The 24,736-nt window shown below is 46.6% G+C and overlaps 1 protein-coding gene across 4 annotated transcripts in view; it reads left to right on the top strand.

The window, feature by feature from the left end:
- Positions 1 to 24,736, top strand: part of POSH (Plenty of SH3s) — an 81,908-nt gene that overhangs the window by 17,428 nt on the left and 39,744 nt on the right. For 3 of the 4 annotated variants that reach the window (XM_068355083.1, XM_068355091.1, XM_068355073.1), the window contains exon 8: positions 13,841 to 14,224. The exons of the other annotated variant lie outside the window; for it this stretch is intronic. In XM_068355083.1, coding sequence (XP_068211184.1) covers positions 13,841 to 14,224 — 384 coding nt within the window. The remainder of the gene's footprint in view (positions 1 to 13,840; positions 14,225 to 24,736) is intronic. 4 annotated transcript variants of the gene reach the window in all.

Raw genomic sequence — 24,736 nt, 5'->3', positions numbered from 1 at the left:
ATGCATATGATCAGTACCCAAGACCCTTCTCCATCAAGCTAGTACCAGGATGGGCCAGTTAAATGGCTGCTAATGACTCGGCAGGTAGACCTATAGCCTCCCCCAAACCCCCATCCCTTGTTCACAGAGATGGGAAGGTTGCACACTACTACAAACTATCGAGCTTGAGATAGCCCCATAATTTTCACCATACAGTAATTTTAGCTAGATCTCTATTAACCCTTTAACCCCCAGGTATTTGGAAATTTCTAACCCTTAACCCCCAGGGGGTTATTTTTTTCCCAGCACATTTTGCAGTATATTTTTTTTTAAATTGCTCTAACAGCCTTAATTTTTGTCATCAGAGAGGTCAAGTTGGTCTCATTCTCATGGAAAATGCCTGAATTTTCTCAAAAAATTATCAAAAATATGAAAAAAATAATTTTTATAGCATTTTTTTGCAAGGACGTACCAGTACGTCCATGGGGGTAAAGGGATGGCTTTTGTGAAACGTACCAGTACGTCCTTTGGGGGTAAAAGGGTTAAGGGATTCTGCAACCTCAGATCTACATGCAGGAAATGGAATTGAGGCAGAGAGAGTAGCATCATCTGCATCTTTTAACAAGCTGGTTTTCTAGACCAAACCATATATTACATGTATATACAGTAGTATGAAAAGTAATGGGCCAAGAACTCTACCCTGAGGAATAACATGGATTACATTCCTGAACTCACCATGGTGTCCACCAACAACTATTTTTTGTAATCTCCTATAAATTCAATAATAATGATAAGAAAAGACCTGCCTACTCCCAACGGTTTGAGTTTGAAATCAAGGGCCTCAATTTACTGGTCAGCATATGAATAAGGGGGGAGGGTTATTGAAATAAAGCTAATTGTATAAGATTTATTATTTCAGTACTTACCCAATATTCATAGATTTACCAATCCTCCTCCCCACATCTAGTGAACTCCGAGGAAATTGATGTAACCAGATGCTATCACGTGCTTACTTGTGCCGAGATGAAATTACTGTACTTTCTCAAACCCTTGCTCTACTTTTCCTATCGTGGAGACACTCTTTGAAAAGATTTTGCATGCTAGTACAAGTATTCTGTAATTATGAAATATTTTTTATTAAAAAGATGCATTTTAAGTGATAAGTTAGTGATCATTCAAATTTAAATTAATAGAACGGTATTTTCACACTGACCTGCTAATGCTAAACAATGTGCACCAGGTGGTTGTAGGGTCTTTAGACACACACAGCACTGCAGCATGCCACTCTTTAAGAGCACTTAGCAAATAATTCTGTAATTAAAGGCTCACGTTCACTGTTTCAAGTTTTGAATCATGTAGAACCAGGTTGCAGAATTTTAACTTTATTTTGATAATCTCTCTAGAAAATTCTTGGATGATTTGTAAAGTAGATTTTGGCAACCATGTTCAGTAAATTTAATAACAAGATATATTTTATCACCACAGTATGGAAAAAAGACATTCTTGCAATATACAGCTTATTTATTTTACCAAAAGTTGATAATATTTGTTTGATGAAAGTATAATTGTTCAGAATTTGGTATTAAAATTTTATATAATTATTCATATTATCCTTAAGATTTGATAATTTTTAGTTACCCTTTTAGAAAAATGTTGGTCTTGTGTTTGAGATTAACCTGTACATTGATCATAGGACATTTTAATGGTCATGTCAGAGAAGATTTTAAGAGCAATGGGACAGTGAGACTACTCTATTAGCTCGACTTCAGTCTTCCTCTTCTTCCAAGTCGGAAGCCATCCCCCTCCTTAGTCTTCCTCTCCTTCCAAGTCGGAAGCCATCCCCCTCCTTAGTCTTCCTCTCCTTCCAAGTCGGAAGCCAACCCCCTCCTTAGTCTTCCTCTCCTTCCAAGTCGGAAGCCAACCCCCTCCTTAGTCTTCCTCTCCTTCCAAGTCGGAAGCCATCCCCCTCCTTAGTCTTCCTCTCCTTCCAAGTCGGAAGCCAACCCCCTCCTTAGTCTTCCTCTCCTTCCAAGTCGGAAGCCATCCCCCTCCTTAGTCTTCCTCTCCTTCCAAGTCGGAAGCCATCCCCCTCCTTAGTCTTCCTCTCCTTCCAAGTCGGAAGCCAACCCCCTCCTTAGTCTTCCTCTCCTTCCAAGTCGGAAGCCATCCCCCTCCTTAGTCTTCCTCTCCTTCCAAGTCGGAAGCCAACCCCCTCCTTAGTCTTCCTCTCCTTCCAAGTCGGAAGCCATCCCCCTCCTTAGTCTTCCTCTCCTTCCAAGTCGGAAGCCATCCCCCTCCTTAGTCTTCCTCTCCTTCCAAGTCGGAAGCCATCCCCCTCCTTAGTCTTCCTCTCCTTCCAAGTCGGAAGCCATCCCCCTCCTTAGTCTTCCTCTCCTTCCAAGTCGGAAGCCAACCCCCTCCTTAGTCTTCCTCTCCTTCCAAGTCGGAAGCCAACCCCCTCCTTAGTCTTCCTCTCCTTCCAAGTCGGAAGCCAACCCCCTCCTTAGTCTTCCTCTCCTTCCAAGTCGGAAGCCAACCCCCTCCTTAGTCTTCCTCTCCTTCCAAGTCGGAAGCCATCCCCCTCCTTAGTCTTCCTCTCCTTCCAAGTCGGAAGCCAACCCCCTCCTTAGTCTTCCTCTCCTTCCAAGTCGGAAGCCATCCCCCTCCTTAGTCTTCCTCTCCTTCCAAGTCGGAAGCCAACCCCCTCCTTAGTCTTCCTCTCCTTCCAAGTCGGAAGCCAACCCCCTCCTTAGTCTTCCTCTCCTTCCAAGTCGGAAGCCAACCCCCTCCTTAGTCTTCCTCTCCTTCCAAGTCGGAAGCCAACCCCCTCCTTAGTCTTCCTCTCCTTCCAAGTCGGAAGCCAACCCCCTCCTTAGTCTTCCTCTCCTTCCAAGTCGGAAGCCAACCCCCTCCTTAGTCTTCCTCTCCTTCCAAGTCGGAAGCCAACCCCCTCCTTAGTCTTCCTCTCCTTCCAAGTCGGAAGCCAACCCCCTCCTTAGTCTTCCTCTCCTTCCAAGTCGGAAGCCAACCCCCTCCTTAGTCTTCCTCTCCTTCCAAGTCGGAAGCCAACCCCCTCCTTAGTCTTCCTCTCCTTCCAAGTCGGAAGCCATCCCCCTCCTTAGTCTTCCTCTCCTTCCAAGTCGGAAGCCAACCCCCTCCTTAGTCTTCCTCTCCTTCCAAGTCGGAAGCCATCCCCCTCCTTAGTCTTCCTCTCCTTCCAAGTCGGAAGCCATCCCCCTCCTTAGTCTTCCTCTCCTTCCAAGTCGGAAGCCAACCCCCTCCTTAGTCTTCCTCTCCTTCCAAGTCGGAAGCCAACCCCCTCCTTAGTCTTCCTCTCCTTCCAAGTCGGAAGCCAACCCCCTCCTTAGTCTTCCTCTCCTTCCAAGTCGGAAGCCAACCCCCTCCTTAGTCTTCCTCTCCTTCCAAGTCGGAAGCCAACCCCCTCCTTAGTCTTCCTCTCCTTCCAAGTCGGAAGCCAACCCCCTCCTTAGTCTTCCTCTCCTTCCAAGTCGGAAGCCAACCCCCTCCTTAGTCTTCCTCTCCTTCCAAGTCGGAAGCCAACCCCCTCCTTAGTCTTCCTCTCCTTCCAAGTCGGAAGCCAACCCCCTCCTTAGTCTTCCTCTCCTTCCAAGTCGGAAGCCAACCCCCTCCTTAGTCTTCCTCTCCTTCCAAGTCGGAAGCCAACCCCCTCCTTAGTCTTCCTCTCCTTCCAAGTCGGAAGCCAACCCCCTCCTTAGTCTTCCTCTCCTTCCAAGTCGGAAGCCAACCCCCTCCTTAGTCTTCCTCTCCTTCCAAGTCGGAAGCCAACCCCCTCCTTAGTCTTCCTCTCCTTCCAAGTCGGAAGCCAACCCCCTCCTTAGTCTTCCTCTCCTTCCAAGTCGGAAGCCAACCCCCTCCTTAGTCTTCCTCTCCTTCCAAGTCGGAAGCCATCCCCCTCCTTAGTCTTCCTCTCCTTCCAAGTCGGAAGCCAACCCCCTCCTTAGTCTTCCTCTCCTTCCAAGTCGGAAGCCAACCCCCTCCTTAGTCTTCCTCTCCTTCCAAGTCGGAAGCCAACCCCCTCCTTAGTCTTCCTCTCCTTCCAAGTCGGAAGCCAACCCCCTCCTTAGTCTTCCTCTCCTTCCAAGTCGGAAGCCAACCCCCTCCTTAGTCTTCCTCTCCTTCCAAGTCGGAAGCCAACCCCCTCCTTAGTCTTCCTCTCCTTCCAAGTCGGAAGCCAACCCCCTCCTTAGTCTTCCTCTCCTTCCAAGTCGGAAGCCAACCCCCTCCTTAGTCTTCCTCTCCTTCCAAGTCGGAAGCCAACCCCCTCCTTAGTCTTCCTCTCCTTCCAAGTCGGAAGCCAACCCCCTCCTTAGTCTTCCTCTCCTTCCAAGTCGGAAGCCAACCCCCTCCTTAGTCTTCCTCTCCTTCCAAGTCGGAAGCCAACCCCCTCCTTAGTCTTCCTCTCCTTCCAAGTCGGAAGCCAACCCCCTCCTTAGTCTTCCTCTCCTTCCAAGTCGGAAGCCAACCCCCTCCTTAGTCTTCCTCTCCTTCCAAGTCGGAAGCCAACCCCCTCCTTAGTCTTCCTCTCCTTCCAAGTCGGAAGCCAACCCCCTCCTTAGTCTTCCTCTCCTTCCAAGTCGGAAGCCAACCCCCTCCTTAGTCTTCCTCTCCTTCCAAGTCGGAAGCCAACCCCCTCCTTAGTCTTCCTCTCCTTCCAAGTCGGAAGCCAACCCCCTCCTTAGTCTTCCTCTCCTTCCAAGTCGGAAGCCAACCCCCTCCTTAGTCTTCCTCTCCTTCCAAGTCGGAAGCCAACCCCCTCCTTAGTCTTCCTCTCCTTCCAAGTCGGAAGCCAACCCCCTCCTTAGTCTTCCTCTCCTTCCAAGTCGGAAGCCAACCCCCTCCTTAGTCTTCCTCTCCTTCCAAGTCGGAAGCCAACCCCCTCCTTAGTCTTCCTCTCCTTCCAAGTCGGAAGCCAACCCCCTCCTTAGTCTTCCTCTCCTTCCAAGTCGGAAGCCAACCCCCTCCTTAGTCTTCCTCTCCTTCCAAGTCGGAAGCCAACCCCCTCCTTAGTCTTCCTCTCCTTCCAAGTCGGAAGCCAACCCCCTCCTTAGTCTTCCTCTCCTTCCAAGTCGGAAGCCAACCCCCTCCTTAGTCTTCCTCTCCTTCCAAGTCGGAAGCCATCCCCCTCCTTAGTCTTCCTCTCCTTCCAAGTCGGAAGCCAACCCCCTCCTTAGTCTTCCTCTCCTTCCAAGTCGGAAGCCAACCCCCTCCTTAGTCTTCCTCTCCTTCCAAGTCGGAAGCCAACCCCCTCCTTAGTCTTCCTCTCCTTCCAAGTCGGAAGCCAACCCCCTCCTTAGTCTTCCTCTCCTTCCAAGTCGGAAGCCAACCCCCTCCTTAGTCTTCCTCTCCTTCCAAGTCGGAAGCCATCCCCCTCCTTAGTCTTCCTCTCCTTCCAAGTCGGAAGCCAACCCCCTCCTTAGTCTTCCTCTCCTTCCAAGTCGGAAGCCATCCCCCTCCTTAGTCTTCCTCTCCTTCCAAGTCGGAAGCCAACCCCCTCCTTAGTCTTCCTCTCCTTCCAAGTCGGAAGCCATCCCCCTCCTTAGTCTTCCTCTCCTTCCAAGTCGGAAGCCAACCCCCTCCTTAGTCTTCCTCTCCTTCCAAGTCGGAAGCCAACCCCCTCCTTAGTCTTCCTCTCCTTCCAAGTCGGAAGCCATCCCCCTCCTTAGTCTTCCTCTCCTTCCAAGTCGGAAGCCATCCCCCTCCTTAGTCTTCCTCTCCTTCCAAGTCGGAAGCCAACCCCCTCCTTAGTCTTCCTCTCCTTCCAAGTCGGAAGCCAACCCCCTCCTTAGTCTTCCTCTCCTTCCAAGTCGGAAGCCAACCCCCTCCTTAGTCTTCCTCTCCTTCCAAGTCGGAAGCCAACCCCCTCCTTAGTCTTCCTCTCCTTCCAAGTCGGAAGCCAACCCCCTCCTTAGTCTTCCTCTCCTTCCAAGTCGGAAGCCAACCCCCTCCTTAGTCTTCCTCTCCTTCCAAGTCGGAAGCCAACCCCCTCCTTAGTCTTCCTCTCCTTCCAAGTCGGAAGCCAACCCCCTCCTTAGTCTTCCTCTCCTTCCAAGTCGGAAGCCAACCCCCTCCTTAGTCTTCCTCTCCTTCCAAGTCGGAAGCCAACCCCCTCCTTAGTCTTCCTCTCCTTCCAAGTCGGAAGCCAACCCCCTCCTTAGTCTTCCTCTCCTTCCAAGTCGGAAGCCATCCCCCTCCTTAGTCTTCCTCTCCTTCCAAGTCGGAAGCCATCCCCCTCCTTAGTCTTCCTCTCCTTCCAAGTCGGAAGCCAACCCCCTCCTTAGTCTTCCTCTCCTTCCAAGTCGGAAGCCAACCCCCTCCTTAGTCTTCCTCTCCTTCCAAGTCGGAAGCCAACCCCCTCCTTAGTCTTCCTCTCCTTCCAAGTCGGAAGCCAACCCCCTCCTTAGTCTTCCTCTCCTTCCAAGTCGGAAGCCATCCCCCTCCTTAGTCTTCCTCTCCTTCCAAGTCGGAAGCCAACCCCCTCCTTAGTCTTCCTCTCCTTCCAAGTCGGAAGCCAACCCCCTCCTTAGTCTTCCTCTCCTTCCAAGTCGGAAGCCATCCCCCTCCTTAGTCTTCCTCTCCTTCCAAGTCGGAAGCCAACCCCCTCCTTAGTCTTCCTCTCCTTCCAAGTCGGAAGCCATCCCCCTCCTTAGTCTTCCTCTCCTTCCAAGTCGGAAGCCATCCCCCTCCTTAGTCTTCCTCTCCTTCCAAGTCGGAAGCCATCCCCCTCCTTAGTCTTCCTCTCCTTCCAAGTCGGAAGCCAACCCCCTCCTTAGTCTTCCTCTCCTTCCAAGTCGGAAGCCATCCCCCTCCTTAGTCTTCCTCTCCTTCCAAGTCGGAAGCCAACCCCCTCCTTAGTCTTCCTCTCCTTCCAAGTCGGAAGCCATCCCCCTCCTTAGTCTTCCTCTCCTTCCAAGTCGGAAGCCAACCCCCTCCTTAGTCTTCCTCTCCTTCCAAGTCGGAAGCCAACCCCCTCCTTAGTCTTCCTCTCCTTCCAAGTCGGAAGCCATCCCCCTCCTTAGTCTTCCTCTCCTTCCAAGTCGGAAGCCAACCCCCTCCTTAGTCTTCCTCTCCTTCCAAGTCGGAAGCCAACCCCCTCCTTAGTCTTCCTCTCCTTCCAAGTCGGAAGCCAACCCCCTCCTTAGTCTTCCTCTCCTTCCAAGTCGGAAGCCAACCCCCTCCTTAGTCTTCCTCTCCTTCCAAGTCGGAAGCCAACCCCCTCCTTAGTCTTCCTCTCCTTCCAAGTCGGAAGCCAACCCCCTCCTTAGTCTTCCTCTCCTTCCAAGTCGGAAGCCAACCCCCTCCTTAGTCTTCCTCTCCTTCCAAGTCGGAAGCCAACCCCCTCCTTAGTCTTCCTCTCCTTCCAAGTCGGAAGCCAACCCCCTCCTTAGTCTTCCTCTCCTTCCAAGTCGGAAGCCAACCCCCTCCTTAGTCTTCCTCTCCTTCCAAGTCGGAAGCCAACCCCCTCCTTAGTCTTCCTCTCCTTCCAAGTCGGAAGCCAACCCCCTCCTTAGTCTTCCTCTCCTTCCAAGTCGGAAGCCAACCCCCTCCTTAGTCTTCCTCTCCTTCCAAGTCGGAAGCCAACCCCCTCCTTAGTCTTCCTCTCCTTCCAAGTCGGAAGCCAACCCCCTCCTTAGTCTTCCTCTCCTTCCAAGTCGGAAGCCAACCCCCTCCTTAGTCTTCCTCTCCTTCCAAGTCGGAAGCCAACCCCCTCCTTAGTCTTCCTCTCCTTCCAAGTCGGAAGCCAACCCCCTCCTTAGTCTTCCTCTCCTTCCAAGTCGGAAGCCAACCCCCTCCTTAGTCTTCCTCTCCTTCCAAGTCGGAAGCCAACCCCCTCCTTAGTCTTCCTCTCCTTCCAAGTCGGAAGCCAACCCCCTCCTTAGTCTTCCTCTCCTTCCAAGTCGGAAGCCATCCCCCTCCTTAGTCTTCCTCTCCTTCCAAGTCGGAAGCCAACCCCCTCCTTAGTCTTCCTCTCCTTCCAAGTCGGAAGCCATCCCCCTCCTTAGTCTTCCTCTCCTTCCAAGTCGGAAGCCAACCCCCTCCTTAGTCTTCCTCTCCTTCCAAGTCGGAAGCCATCCCCCTCCTTAGTCTTCCTCTCCTTCCAAGTCGGAAGCCAACCCCCTCCTTAGTCTTCCTCTCCTTCCAAGTCGGAAGCCATCCCCCTCCTTAGTCTTCCTCTCCTTCCAAGTCGGAAGCCAACCCCCTCCTTAGTCTTCCTCTCCTTCCAAGTCGGAAGCCATCCCCCTCCTTAGTCTTCCTCTCCTTCCAAGTCGGAAGCCAACCCCCTCCTTAGTCTTCCTCTCCTTCCAAGTCGGAAGCCAACCCCCTCCTTAGTCTTCCTCTCCTTCCAAGTCGGAAGCCAACCCCCTCCTTAGTCTTCCTCTCCTTCCAAGTCGGAAGCCAACCCCCTCCTTAGTCTTCCTCTCCTTCCAAGTCGGAAGCCAACCCCCTCCTTAGTCTTCCTCTCCTTCCAAGTCGGAAGCCAACCCCCTCCTTAGTCTTCCTCTCCTTCCAAGTCGGAAGCCAACCCCCTCCTTAGTCTTCCTCTCCTTCCAAGTCGGAAGCCAACCCCCTCCTTAGTCTTCCTCTCCTTCCAAGTCGGAAGCCAACCCCCTCCTTAGTCTTCCTCTCCTTCCAAGTCGGAAGCCATCCCCCTCCTTAGTCTTCCTCTCCTTCCAAGTCGGAAGCCAACCCCCTCCTTAGTCTTCCTCTCCTTCCAAGTCGGAAGCCATCCCCCTCCTTAGTCTTCCTCTCCTTCCAAGTCGGAAGCCAACCCCCTCCTTAGTCTTCCTCTCCTTCCAAGTCGGAAGCCAACCCCCTCCTTAGTCTTCCTCTCCTTCCAAGTCGGAAGCCAACCCCCTCCTTAGTCTTCCTCTCCTTCCAAGTCGGAAGCCAACCCCCTCCTTAGTCTTCCTCTCCTTCCAAGTCGGAAGCCAACCCCCTCCTTAGTCTTCCTCTCCTTCCAAGTCGGAAGCCAACCCCCTCCTTAGTCTTCCTCTCCTTCCAAGTCGGAAGCCAACCCCCTCCTTAGTCTTCCTCTCCTTCCAAGTCGGAAGCCAACCCCCTCCTTAGTCTTCCTCTCCTTCCAAGTCGGAAGCCAACCCCCTCCTTAGTCTTCCTCTCCTTCCAAGTCGGAAGCCAACCCCCTCCTTAGTCTTCCTCTCCTTCCAAGTCGGAAGCCATCCCCCTCCTTAGTCTTCCTCTCCTTCCAAGTCGGAAGCCATCCCCCTCCTTAGTCTTCCTCTCCTTCCAAGTCGGAAGCCATCCCCCTCCTTAGTCTTCCTCTCCTTCCAAGTCGGAAGCCATCCCCCTCCTTAGTCTTCCTCTCCTTCCAAGTCGGAAGCCAACCCCCTCCTTAGTCTTCCTCTCCTTCCAAGTCGGAAGCCATCCCCCTCCTTAGTCTTCCTCTCCTTCCAAGTCGGAAGCCAACCCCCTCCTTAGTCTTCCTCTCCTTCCAAGTCGGAAGCCATCCCCCTCCTTAGTCTTCCTCTCCTTCCAAGTCGGAAGCCAACCCCCTCCTTAGTCTTCCTCTCCTTCCAAGTCGGAAGCCAACCCCCTCCTTAGTCTTCCTCTCCTTCCAAGTCGGAAGCCAACCCCCTCCTTAGTCTTCCTCTCCTTCCAAGTCGGAAGCCAACCCCCTCCTTAGTCTTCCTCTCCTTCCAAGTCGGAAGCCAACCCCCTCCTTAGTCTTCCTCTCCTTCCAAGTCGGAAGCCATCCCCCTCCTTAGTCTTCCTCTCCTTCCAAGTCGGAAGCCAACCCCCTCCTTAGTCTTCCTCTCCTTCCAAGTCGGAAGCCAACCCCCTCCTTAGTCTTCCTCTCCTTCCAAGTCGGAAGCCATCCCCTCCTTTAGTCCATCCTTATCACTTGACTCAGGGTTATACACATTGGTTGGCTTTACCATCACTGATTCATCTTTTGACAGACATTGTAAGATTTAGGAGGCATATTCCTCCTCAACCAGTCGGTAAACCTTTGGCAAACTGTGTAATCAGGTGAAATAATTAGATAGGCGTTTTTCCTAGAATAATTTCTAACAGAGAGTTACCTTTTGGTAGAAAGTACCTTCAAGATGAGAATAGGAATTCCTCCTAGCAGGTGATATCTCATTAATTTTTAACAAATTTTTACCTTATTACAAACAACAATTCAGTCTCCTTCCATTACCAGACATAAGGGTTTCATGTACTCTTTTGGCTTCTTAAGCCAAATTGTTTACCATGGTTGGTCTTTCTAAACTCTTGAGGTCTAACAAAAGTTTCAGTGGTGGTAATAGACGTATATATATGCTAAAAGTATGAGCTCAATCATCCAAATAATTGTCAAAAAATCAGAAGCAAACAGGACAGATTGCTGTGTCACCCATCCAAGAATTGATCCATCGTAATGTTGCATAGGGTTGTGGTGGCCGATGTGGTAACGTCCCTGACTGGTGACCACCAGACTGGGGTTTGAGTCCTGCTCAGACTCGTTAGTTTCTTTGGTCTCTGCAGCCTCACCATTCTTGTGAGCTAAGGATAGGGGGTTTTGGGAAGCCTATAGGTCTATCTGCTGAGCCATCAGCAGCCATTGCCTGTCCCTCCTTGGTCTTAGCTTGGATGGAGAGGGGACTTGGGTGCTGATCATATGTATATATGGTCAGTCTCTAGGGCATTGCCCTACTTGTGAGGCCAGTGTCACTGTACCTTGCCCCAGTCCTTTAAACTCCGTGATTGAGAGACCAGTGTGCTCGTGAGTGTTACTCATTTAAGATCTGATTGATGGTATAACGTAAAAACATTAACCTCTGCTCAGTATCCTCTGTTATGTGGGCTTCAGTCTGGTATGAAAATAAATATTGGCAAAATCTTATTCTAATAGGTTTGTAATATGCATTAGTAATAGCAATTTTATAGCGATTTATTATCTGTTTTAATTAAAAACTAGTTTTGTTTCTGCACGGCTTTTCATTTGTGAAAATACTTTATTTTTCACCAGAAACCTATTACTTTACGTGATCTTAATATATGTCCACGTAAACTTTCAGACACTTAAAAAATAAAGACGAGATCCTTCAGCTCCTACAGACACTCCGTACATTCTATGTAACTATAGTGACTATGGCCTCACAGCTTCATCCAGTGTCTTTTTGGCAACTCGGTCACCCCTTTGATTCAGACATTGTACACGGTCTGTACAGTAATAGATTATTTATAGTAAAACCCTTTTCTCCTGTATAATTTTTCTTGATAAAATGAAAATCATGGGAAAAGGTTATAGGTCAATAAAAGGTTTTAAAACGAAAAGCGACACAGAGTATTTAAGATTATTAGTACACGTCATTTATTTTACAAGATCCTCCTGGTGAAAATATTCGTTTGAAGCTCGAAACAAAATTGCAATGCATTCACCGTCTCTTTTTACAGTTAACCCACTGACACACAGTACTATCCCCTCTGCAACTTACTATTTGAACCAGAATCCTAAAATTTAATCATTGGTGGAAGGTGTTTTTCTCATGATGAAGTTTCTATTTCCATAATAATTATTTTTACTTAGACAGAATTTTTATTTCATGTAATTCAAATATACCGTACATTAAGAATATTATCTTCAAAATTTACTGGAATATCGAAACCTTTGACACACTTACACCTATTTTATGAACAAGCCATTTATATTTATAATAAAAATAACATTGATGATAATGATCTGGGCCGAGTTATTGTAATTCCAAAAGTTTGCTGGGAGTTTTACTAGGGAAAAAATAGAAAATAGACCTCCCTGCTCTCGAGTCCACAGCACATAACTCTAATGAATATCAACTGCTGTACTGTGAATGGTCCTTGGCAATAGTACAGTATAAATTATAGGGTCAGGCCTTTTACTCTCCCTGTCTTGTCTTGAGCGTACTTGACATATTGTAACACAAAGGTTTTATCTGGCTTTCCTGGAATGATGTATATATGAACAAGGTCCTCAGAATTAACTTTATCTGCTTGAAGATTAATACTTGAATATCTTCCCACTTGGTCCTTTGGGAACATCAAGTGTTGTCAGTCCTTGCAAAAATCTGGGACTGCAATAGAATGATGATCGTCCGTGTGTCTAATCGATTTAATTCAAGCAGTAGAGCCATAACCATTTCAAGAAGATTCCAGTTTATTTATCGACCCCATGTTAGTTTTTAGAACTTCTGTGTGCTACTGTATATAGTCTCTCTCCAGAAACGGTTTGGTTTTGTCATGCTCTGGCCTCTTTGATTATAGGAGAATGTATTGAAACTTTGATACTGAAGCTGATATTCATGTTACTGTCAGTTAAAGTGTTTATGATAAAACTAGAGGATTGAAGGAGCCTGGATACATGGGCTGTCAGCTGAAACTGATGAAACCCTTCTTTTTGTGGAATCTGAAAGTTTTCATGTATGAGCACAAGGCTGTTGTGAAGTACTTAGACTATACGTACATGAAATAAATAGTTTAGTTCTTTAAATATTATATTTTACATCTTGTTTTACAACTTATGATTACCACTCTATGTAAAAAATTACTCTTGGACTACAAAGCTTGCAAAACGAAATACAGAAAAAAGTTATTCAAGTATGTACGATATACTAAGGCATTTTCTGAAGGATTGAATGTTTGTGGTGTTATCTATTCAAGTCTGGAGACAACACAAAATAGCAAGGTAATGGTGGAAACTGGAAAAGGATAATGGTTTCTTGACACCATTAGCAGAGTGGTACTTGATATTATTTACTCTTTGTACCACGGTTGTGTTACTTCCATGTCACTGATACTTTCCCACTTCAGTCATTAGTAATTACTAATTGCACTTGCCCTTTATGAGTTTATATTTCATTAATTTCTTCTTTTGAATTTTTTATGCCATTACCACACAAAGCCACTTACGTTACATGCACAAAATATTTAGGTAACTTTAAGAAAGGACAGGTAGCATATTTATTAGAATAGAAGAAAGCACAGGATGTCGCAGCATCTTTGTCATATGATCATGTGATGTTGTGATTATAAAGCATTGTGTGTATGGTAACTGCTTGATGTATAGAATTTATTGTTTAGATGTCTATGTATGTAGCCTTTCTTTGGTACTCGGCCCTTAGTTTCTTCTGGCCAAAAAATGTCTGGATACTAGCGCTGTATTTTCGTAGTGGAAATTATGACACAAAGACCAAGGTAGAATAATTGAGGATATTTTTCTACTATTCAATAAGAGTATCAACCTGTAATTTAGATTGCAGGAAAAAGTATATAATAAAATTGCTGCCTTTACGTGGCTTTAAAAACTTACCATATTTTGATTACTACTATTAGATAATTTTCATTTAGCAGTGTCGTTAGAATTTAAGTCCTTTATCAATACTTTGTTGACAGAAGAGCCATGTTGTTGTAGTCAGGAAATCTAAATTTACACATATAGCTTACAGGCATTCTGTTTGCATTGATCAAATGAAGGTTTTTGTCTTGTGTATAATCTTTAGACTAAATGTGCTTTCAATACATGATTGTTATTTGCTGTTATAAAAGCTGTTGTTAGGGCTTTGGCCTGTGGTGAGATGTAACTGTCTGCTTAAACCAAATCTTGTTTGATGCCAATAGAATGAACCTTGTTATTGATAATGAGCTGTACTGAAAAAGCTTTTTTGGCCTTGGAAGATGTTTGAATGATTGTAAATTTTTTACTAATATCTTGATACAAGCCTAAAAGTAAAACCTGCTAGATCATGTAACATTAACCTAACTACTGTACTTTGTACTGTATAGTACTGTATATTGGCTATCTAATACAGTTGGTGTCTAGACTTAATGTCTTACTGTATTTCAGTGCACAGCAGGGCCCTTCACGTGTTGCTCCTCCGACACCCACCAGCTTGGAGGGTGAGCCCCCTACACCCATTATACTCAGTGAGGGCGGTGGGAGCGGCCTTCCCTCAGCGCAAGCTGCTCCTGCCCCTCACGCAGAATCAACATCCTCCTCCTCCTCCTCTGCAGTAACTAGCCCTGACCCATCCTTACCTTCCCCCACCTCTAACCATGCATCTCCCCCTAACATTGGCCTCTCCCCATCCCCTTCGCAAGCTCCACCTACAGCTGTGGCCCCTCTCCTGCGGGGGCCTAACACGCGGCACCAGCGGGAGAAGAGGCACAGTTTCACTGCCGTGCACACCCACAATCCCAGCCCCCCGCGATCTCCTGCTTCCCCCCACAGGTATGCACATCCTTCGTTCTCTCCTGCTCTAGTATTAAAAAGCTTAGTCTCATCCATAGAACGTCCTTTAAAATCAGTATTTATGTGCTGTTAAACTTGAATTTCAATGTTTTGTCTGTTGATAATCTTGGTTGGGCACTGGTCAGTGTATGTTGTGCTTGTACAGTGGATTTAGTTAGTAATATTATGTTGTTATTGCCATTCATTTCAAGTTTTTTTGTTTTATAAGTCATTCAGTCTTTCCATACTGCCTATAAGAGGTTAATTTGTACATATACAAACACACATGTATACTACAGCACTTGATTTAGTGTGCCCATATTGAGTCTTATAGTACTTAGAGAGATGATTTCAGAAGCTTCGAGAATGTAGCTTGATTGCTTCTTGTGTTGTGCCCTTGTAGCACATGGCTTCTTTAAGGGGGTGTAGCTTTCCCTAACATCTGAGTGTTTGTGTGGCTTCCTGTAAAGGTAAATGTATTGGACACATATTTACATGGTATGTGACGTACAAATAAAAAGTCTGCTCCTATCAACATCTACACATGCAAGTTACTGGCTAGATCTCATATTTAGTATTTCTGTGCATATGACACAAAATTAACAAGTTTTGCATAGGCCATTAGTGTGAAGGTTATTAAATGAAGCATGGTATTTTTAAATATGTAACTTCCCAGGTAGTTACATATATATATAGCTTAATCCCGCCGATTTGTCGCGCGCACGGCAGAAATTCAAATTTCGCGGCATTCACCAACAGGTGAGCAGGTGGTCGTACCTGTGTGCCCTCTAACTAGGTAACTGGAACCATTCCCAATATTCCTCAGAAATTCCTAGCCGTTGTTCGAGGCAACACATCGGAAATTCGCTACGTTGTGGGTTTGCTTTATCTACAAATTTGGTGAAGTACCCTTTGTTGGATTTATTGTTGATGGCTTTCGCTGATTTTTGGATTTTCCCTCTCGCCTTGGGTGTACAAGTGCAATCCCCTACTTCGGAAAAGGAAGTGATGTGGGGGGCAGTGCGTGGTTTACAACGCAAGTTTGGGGATAGTGATAGTGCAGTGGAGGGTTTGTCCATTCGTGTCTGTCATACTCCTAAGGGAGGTGAGAGACGTTAAACAGCGAACGGACGTACCCTCGAGCGATCCTGTTGATGCATCCCAGGACGCTCCCCTTCGCCGCAGGAAAGGCGAGATGAGGAAGTGTTCGTCTTCGTCGGTGTCAACCTCTTCTTTCGAGACCTCTCAAGAAACATAGGTCCCCTGATAAGTTCCAGCAACCATCGTGCAGTAATTGGAGCTCGCCAGAAATCTTCCTGTCGGAGGAAGACGACATGTCCGCGCGTAAGCAGTCGTGTAGGATACATAGTTCGTCGGAGGAAGAAGATGTGCACTTTACATCTGTTCACGCTTCTCCCCCTCCTCCGGATTGGGAGATGTCGCAAGGGACTTCTCCTCCTCCTGGCCAGAAGAACCCAGCAAAGTTTTCCAAAACTTTAGACGCTCCCTTGCAGCGATCAGAGCGCAGTTCAGGAAGCGATAGAAATCTCGATGCTCCCTCGCAGCAGACTGGACGCATGCAGGACGTGCCGCCAGCGACAGGCCTATCAGAGCTTAAGCAGTTAATTACGTCCCTTTTTGATGCCTATAAGTCACAAACAGAGGAAGCTCGCAAGAAAGAACCTAAGGACATCAACAGACCTAGGAAAGGAATAAGATCGGACCGAGGCGCGAACAGCCAGCGAGAAACTTCAGCGCTCATCGACGCTCCCTCGCAGCGATCGGGACGTGTTACGGGAGGCAGCAAGTTTCTTGACGCTCCCTCATGGCATGCTGGACGCATGCGTTCAAGATCTTTCCCCGCAGCATGCTGGACACACAGTTGATGCTCCCTCAAGGCATGCTGGACGCATAGTTGATGCTACCTCGCAGCATGCTGGACGCATGCGAGCATGACGTTCCCTCGCAGCATGCTGGACGCATTGTTGATGCTTCCTTGCAGCATGCTGGACGCATGCTAGAAGCATGCAAGCATGACTCTCCCTCGCAACATGCGGGACGCTTGCAGGACGCACGCAAGTGTGACGCTTCCAGGACGCACGCAAGCGTGACGCTTCCAGGACGCACGCAAGCATGACGCTTCCAGGACGCACGCAAGCGTGACGCTTCCAGGACGCATGCAAGCGTGACGCTTGCTCGCAGCTTTCTGGACTCATGCACGATGTTCCATCGCAGCATGCTGACGAGAATAGACATAACGAGGTGTGTGTTTATCCAACTCATTCTACTTCGGAGATCGCTATGCCTTTAGATGAAATCTCAGAAGGGGAAACGCTTCATGCAGCTGATCTTAAGAGATTGCTGGCGGTTCTAGCGGATTCATATCCGGAGGACTTTACTCAGGCTTTACCTCAAAGCCCGCCCTCGCAGTTTTTGAAGGGCAGACCCCAGAAACCTTTCTCGTTTCAGAAAACGGTGCTAGCTAGATTGGTCAAGAGAGCTTTCTTGACTATAAATGAATGGATTCTTAAGAGAAAGGATCTAGGAAAGACTACCTTTTCCTTTCCCCCTACAAGACTGGCCTCCAGATCCAGTGTGTGGTATGAGACTGGGGAGGTTCTCAGTTTGGGAGTTCCTGCCTCCTCCCAGGGGGACTTCTCCAGATTCGTTGACGCCTCACGTAGGTCAGCCATGACCAAGTCTAAGGTGATGTGGACCATGTCGGAGATGGATCACTTGCTGAAGGTCATCTTCAGAACTATAGAGATCTTCAGCCTGATGGACTCAGCCCTCGCAGAGGTCACAGATGTAAAGAATGAGGCACAGATACACCTGATTGCCTGTCTCGATAAGGCCGTGAGGGATGGGACCGTCGAACTCTCCGCCCTTTTCATGGCAGGAGTTATTAAGAAGAGGTCTATGCTGTGTTCTTTCCTGTCGTCAAGATTGACCTTTGCTCAGAAATCAGAGCTATTGTATGTTCCTTTAGGTAATCATCTTTTCCCTTCTGATGTAGTGAAGGACTTGTTGGCAGCTCTTGTGCAACAAGCGACGCGAAACCTTATTACCAGGACTGCCAAGAAAGTCCTCCCGGCTAGCTTTTTAACCAGAAAACAGAAGGAAGCTCCTCCCACGTGCCAGCCCTTTCGAGAGGGAATCAGAGAATTGCTGCTGGAGGACAACCTCATAAATTTACAAAGCAGCAACCAAAAACAAGGAAGTGAGCCTTACAACCTCCAGACACAAGTGGGGGCCAGGTTATCCCACTATTGGCAAGAGTGGAGCCAAAGGGGAGTGGACGACTGGACAGTCTATGTCTTGAAGGAGGGTAACAAGATCCCCTTCCTGAGAAGGCTTCCTCTTTCGTCAGAACCCTTAGAGTTGACAGCAACATACTCGGGGAGCAAGGCAGCAGCTCTTCAAGAGCAGGTCAACCAGATGCTGTCAAAAGCAGCGATAGAAGTAATAGAGGACCCCTCTTCGGAGCGATTTTACAACAGACTTTTTCTAGTTCCAAAGAACTCGGGGGCTGGAGGCCTGTTCTGAACGTAAGTCCTCTAAACAAGTTTGTAAGCAAAGTCAAGTTTGCCATGGAGACATCTGCGGCAGTCCTAGCAGGCACCAGACAAGGAGACTGGATGGTGTCGATAGATCTGCAGAACGCGTATTTTCACGTCCCAATTCACCCGAACTACAGAAAATTTCTGAGATTCGTTTACCAAGAAACTACTTATCAGTTAAAAGCACTTTGTTTTGCACTGAGCACAGCTCCCTACATTTTCACTCGAGTGGTTTCCAACGTGGCTTGCTGGCTACATCTGAAAGGGGTACGGATAACAGTGTACCTGGACCACTGGCTAATCGAGCCAGGTTGCAAGAAAAGTGTCTGGAGTATCTACAAGTTACAATGTCTTTGACGCAACAGCTAGGTCTGGTTGTAAATCTGGCCAAATCACAACTGACACCCTCACAAAATATCATCTACCTGGGGATGAGGATTCAATCAGTGGTTTTTCGGGCTTTTCCAGCCCCGAAACGCATTCTAGAATGCCTAAGAAAGGTGGAGCACTTCCTAGACAGAAGGACCTGCTCTGTGAGAGAATGGATGAGTGCTGGGTACCCTCTCCTCGATCGAGCAATTCGTATCCCTGGGAAGACTTCATTTACAGCCTCTAGAATTCCATCTATCAAAATATTGGCCAAGAGACCAAGGCCTAGAGACATGGATTCCAATTCCTCTGGGGATCAGGAATCAGTTGAGTTAGTGGGACGATACCAACAAACTCCTAGAAGGCCTCGAACTTCAACAGAAGAACCCCGACCTAGTGTTGTATTCAGACGCATCAGACATCAGGTGGGGTGCAACACTGAGGAAGGGTGAGATCTCGAGTCTGTGGAAAGAGTTTCAGAAGGAATGGCATATAAACATCAAGTAGCTAGTGGCCATAGCACTAATGCACTTCCAGGAGGAAGTCCAGGGCAAGTTAGTTCAGGTCAACGCAGACAACACCACAGCGTTGGCCTACATCAGGAAACAGGGAGGCACTCGTTCAGATTCCCATTACAAGGCAGCGAAAGATCTCCTACTGTGGGCGAAAGCGAGGAATATAACCCTGATAACACGCTTCATAGAGTGGGAGAAGAACGTCAGGGCGGATCTTCTCAGCAGAGGAAGTCAAGTTCTCACTAAAGAGTGGACCCTACATCACGAGGTGTGCACCAGCCTTTGGATGCTGTGGGGAGAACCCTCAATAGACCTCTTCGCTACCCAGAAGACAAAGAGGTTACCAGTTTATTGCTCTCCAGTCCCAGACTGGGAAGCAGTGACAGTGGACCCCTTTCTCATGGAGTGGGAAGGACTAGACGTGTACGCTTTTCCACCGTTCAAGATCCTGGACAGTCTTGAAAAAGTTCAGGGAGTCGAACAACGCCTGCATGACCCTGGTAGCTCCGTTTTGGCCCATGAGACCTTGGATTGCAGAAGTGATGGAGTGGCTGGTAGATGCCCCCAGAGCGTTACCAAGTCGGAACGATCTACTCAGACAGCCACACATAGAGAGGTACCATCAATATCTCCCCGCTCTCAATCTAACTGCCTTTCGACTATCAAAAAGCTGGCAAGAGCAAAGGGCTTTTCGAGGGAAGCTGCAAGAGCTATCGCGAGAGCTAGGAGGACGTCCACAATTAAGGTATACCAATCTAAGTGGGACGTGTTTAGAGAATGGTGCAGGATTAGCAACTTTTCCTCTTCCAGTACCTCTCTAACCCAAATAGCAGATTTTCTGTTGCATTTGCAAACGAAAGAAAAGTTGGCTGTATCGACCATCAAGGGATACTGCAGCATGCTAGCCTCGTCTTCCGTCACAGACATATTGACGTGTCAGGAAACAAGTATCTCTCGGACCTCATTAGATCTTTTGAGACCGCTAAGAGAAAGGACAACCCAACCCAATCTTGGATCCTGGATGTAGTCCTGGCATTTTTTACATCGAGCAGGTTTGAACCTCTCGGCAAGGCTTCTTGGAAGGATCTTACTAAAAAGACTATTCCTGGTTGCATTGGCTACAGCCAAGAGAGTAGAAGAGTTGCAAGCCATCAGCAAGAAGGGGGGCTTCAATGAATACAATGCAATTTGCTCCCTTCTGCTAGGTTTTCTCGTCAAGAACGAGAATCCTTCGCGACCTTGGCCTAGATCCTTTACCATTCCAGGGTTATCTCACTTAGTAGGACGGGAAAAGAAGAGAGGCCTTTGTCCAGTGAGAGCTCTAAAATTTTATCTTCAGGCAACCAAAAACCTGAGAGGACAAGCAGATAACCTCTGGTGCTCGGTTAAAAATCTCTCTTTACCTTTATCAAAGAATGCTCTTTTATTTTTTTATTAAGGATTTGATAAGGGGAGCTCACCAGAACTGTGAGGAGAGAAGCTTTCCAATCCTTAAGGTCAAACCACATGAGGTAAGAGCTGTGGCGACTTCTATGGCGTATAGACACAATAAGTCGATGAAGTCAATTTTGGAGGCGACATTCCGGCGAAGTAAATCAATCTTCGCAGATTGCTACCTTAAAGAAGTACAGACCCAATATGAAGATTGTTGCTCCATGGGTCCGTATGTTGCCTCCGGCGTCGTAGTTGGAGAAGGTACTACTGTTTCTACCCCATAACCTTTTATTATATACCCTTGCCTTTTTCTTGAACTTGGTATCACAGGTTGTCTGTGAAGGTTGTTGCAGCCTTCCACAGTCTGGGATGCAAGTCAAGTTAGTTTTTATGGTGTGTGTTTTTAGTTTATTTTTGAGTTAAGTCGTCAGAATCATTGTCCATGGCTATACCAGGATAGCAAGGGTGGAGGTCTAGCCACGTTAAGGTCGAGGACCTTGTGGCAGCCCCACAGAGACTTTTGCAGCCCCCTGGGTGGATCACTGAGTCTCTTTTAAGGAATGCAGGCAAATGAGGCAGGATAACTATGAAGCCAGCTTCCTTATCAGGTAAGAACCAGATTATTGGTACAGCTATTTTGTAGCTACAGTATTAATGATTATACGAATTCCCGAAGGGGTTGAGGTTTTCTAACCCCCCACCAATGGTGTCAATCAGCTATATATATGTAACTACCAGGGAAGTTACATATTTAAAAATGGTATTTTTATTTTAGAATAAATTTTTAAATATACTTACCTGGTAGTTACATATATAAAAGGTCCCTCCTTCCTCCCCTATGAAAACAGGGGCATGGAATTTCTGAGGAATGTTGGGAATGGTTCCAGTTACCTAGTTAGAGGGCGCACAGGTATGACCACCTGCTCACCTATCGGTGATTGCCGCGAAATTTGAATTTCTGCTGTGCGTGGGACGAATCGGCGGGATTAAGCTATATGTATACAGTATATGTAACTACCAGGTAAGTATATTTGAAAATTTATTTTAAAATAAAAATACCATTTTTATTCAACTCACTATAAACCCATTAATTATTTGTTGCCACACGAATACAGACCTTCGTCTATAATGGGAGAATTTGTTCAGCGCAGCTGGAAAACTCGGCAGCTTCAGGAAGTATTGATTGTACCCGGAAGTTACCTGTTAGTGGCGGGGAAACCCCGCCCCTCTGCCAATACGCTGGACAATCAGTTTGATTCCTGCCCCCAACTAACACTGATGTGCTGTCGGCTTCACTTGGAATTTGGCATTACTATAGTCCATTTCTTTTAGCGATGCAGATTTGCACCGACTCGCAGCGGTGGCCTTTTAGCTCGGAAATGTTTCCTGATCGCTGATTGGTTAGAATTATCTCGTCCAACCAATCAGCGATCAGGAAACTTTTCCGAGCTAAAAGGGCACCGCTGCGAGCCGGTGCAAATCTGCATCGGTAAAAGAAATTGACTATAGTATACATTCTTTATTTAGAGTGTGTGTATGCTTGCCCATGCTAAAGGCACTATTTAGAATATTTTAAGGCTGCAGGACATGGAAAATGTCTCTAAGATGTTACTATATAATTTGAACCAATTCCTCATGGGGTACTCACCAGAGACATGCACTGCAATGAAACTTGAATGATGATTATGATGACGAATTAGCTGTGCAGTAGATAATAAAGAATTGACTCTGGTGTCTCGTTGGAGAGTCTTAGGCACTGGAAGCACAATGTTCTCATCGTCCAAGATTCCTGCTGTGGAAGCCACTTTATGGCCAGTCTGCAAGCAATATTCTGGCTGACATTGGTCCAGTGTAGTATATTTACTACAAAGCCAATCATAGGCACCATAATAGGGTTTGATTGATTAATTATTTAAAAAAAAAAACCACAAAAAACATTACAAATGGCATTGGTTCAGTGCAGTATCTTTACTACAAAGCCAATCGTAGGCACCATCGTAGGGTTTAATTGAATATGATTAGTAAATACTTTAACAAAAGCATCACAAAAACACGACTACAAAGTAATACAGGAACGCGACAAGGGAAGATGCTGCCTGGACTAGCATCACTCTCTTGGTTGATGCTACACTCCATGGGCCAATCAGCAGCCAGTGATATAAATTACCATGCCCTGATTGGCCAACCCATCTGTCTGTCAATAGTGCACGGTGTACGATCATGCGTAAGCAACTTAGACGATAGAGTATGGAGTCTCGGTGCAGTGTCAGCGGACGCAAACCATGTGTATTTTCCATCATGTTCTTTTAACCATACTTTTCTTTGTTTGCAATATTATTTGAAATATGATTTAATCTAATTTTTTTATGTTTATGGTTTTTTATTTTAGATAGAAAATGATTATTCTATCATTAAAATGATAGAAATTATGAATTTTTTAAATTTGTTATTTTTGATGAAATTTGGCACATTTCTAAGATCGCTGTAAAATTCAGGACCATGGCTCGCCAGAAGAACTTGGCAGAAAGTGAGTTCGCAAAAGCCAAGTGACGATTGTAAGTCATTCCTTTATGCCAGTGCGCTGTCAATATGCCCTGATGGACATGGGATAGTTGATAGAGATGTGGGCCTTGGCCCAACTTCCGTGTGCATTCAGCCCATATCATGACACTTACTGAACGGAGGGAAAATACTCCTGTAAGAATGACTTAATGCCTCTAAGATATTGCCATCTCATCTGTTCGTGATCGTGCGCTCCTATGGCAGCACCATCTCACCTGTTAGCGATCACATTCCCCATCTGATCATGCACTCTTTTCATCTCAACCTTTCGGGATTGCGCACATCTACAGGAGTGCCACCTGACATGCGCACCATCACATCCCATGTCACCTGCTCATGATCACATCACCTTACTTGCTTACAAGAACACATTCCTATGGGAGCACCGCCTCACTTGCTCATAAGTGCATTCCCCTACTCGTGAAAGCGCTCCCTTACTGGAACGCCATGTCACCTGCTTGAGCTAACACTCATTCATCTATTTGCACTCATATATTTGACTTGCATTCACATGCTTCTGCGCTCCTTTCTAATCCCACAAGCATGCTCACCTGGTGGCAAGTGATCATCTGATCGCAAGTACTTCCTCAAGTGACGCGTATTTATCGGATCTTGATGTCTCAACTCTTTGCACTCAAGTGTGCTCTACTGCCAGCACTCAATCTCTAGATCAAAAACACTCTACTGTTAGCATGCACCCTTCTAGAAAGGAGCGCTCATCTGATAAAAACTCACATTTGCCTCCTGTTAAGAAAAGAAACTTGAGAGTTCTTTGTTTGCCAGTAAATTTCACGAGGCAAGAGAATACTTACCGAGAATATTCCTTCCTTGAAGATGCAAATTGGTATGCGATACAAGTGCTTACCTCAGGAAATCCTCCATCAATGTGTACCAAGCAAAGTTGGCCATCTTATGTTGTTGGTGCCGTTGACAGAATACTTCTCCTTTCAGAGCCTCAATTCCACTAGTAGCGGACTTCCTAGCATAACTACGGAAAAAAAATGTCTCTCAGTATCAGCAGCGAATGGGTATTGCTCGGCTTTGAGCCAAGTACTGAGAATTAGGGGAGTGGATATTTCCTCTTTGTGGGAATTCGTTGTACCTATCAGGAGTATGGAGCAGACTTGCCCTCTTTGTGAACTTCAACTTCCAGCTTGGGATGTGACCAAGGCTTTGCGATCTTTAAAGAAAGCTCCTTTGGAACCATTGAGGCTAGCGTCATATAAGGACCATACCCTACAAATGTTTCTTCTGCTTGCTTTAACTTTGACTAACATGCAAGCTTTTTTATTTGTTTTTATTCTGGGCACTGAGGGCAGGTCTTTTTATCTTTTGCTCTTGATTTTGCAGCTAAAATTAAAAAAAAATTTCCATCCTTGATTCCAGGTTTTCATCCTTTGCAGTTTCATTGTTTATGGAAATAACTGAGAATCTGTTTGAGCTACACTAAGATGCTACCTTAAGACAACCCAGGTTACAGAACCTGTTCATAAACACTGGTAGTTCCCCTGGCACATCAAATCAAGTTCAGGTGTCTGCCCATGAGATCAGAGGAGTTGATGCTGCGCTAGCCTTTAAGAAATATCTCTCGGTTGCTCAAACTTCAGACATTGGAGTATGGGAGCATCAAACCACATTCACTACTTATTATTTGAGTGAATGTACTCACAAGTCTTTGTAACCTGTGATTACTGCTTAACAAGTGGTGTAATGACCTTGGCTCCTTTATTATTAATAGTTAAGCTACAACCCTAGTTGGAAAAGTAGGATCCTATAAGCCCAAGGGCTCCAATGGAAAACTTAGCCCAGGGAGGAAAGGAAATAAGGAAAGATAGAATAGTGTGCCTGAGTGTACCGCAAGCAAGAGAACTCTAACCCAAGACAGTGGAAGACCATGGTACAGAGGCTATGGCACTACCCAAGAATTGAGAACAAACGAATGCCCTCATAGAAGAGCTGCTTATCATAGCTAAAGTCTCTTCTCTACACTTACCAAAAAGAAAGTAGCCATTGAATAGTAACATTGCAGTAGTTAACCCCTTGAGTGATTAAGAATTTTTCAGTTATTCTGT

This window comes from Palaemon carinicauda, chromosome 2 (genome assembly GCF_036898095.1).
Source record: "Palaemon carinicauda isolate YSFRI2023 chromosome 2, ASM3689809v2, whole genome shotgun sequence".
Taxonomy (NCBI): domain Eukaryota; kingdom Metazoa; phylum Arthropoda; class Malacostraca; order Decapoda; family Palaemonidae; genus Palaemon; species Palaemon carinicauda.
This window is presented reverse-complemented; position numbering and strand designations above follow the sequence as displayed.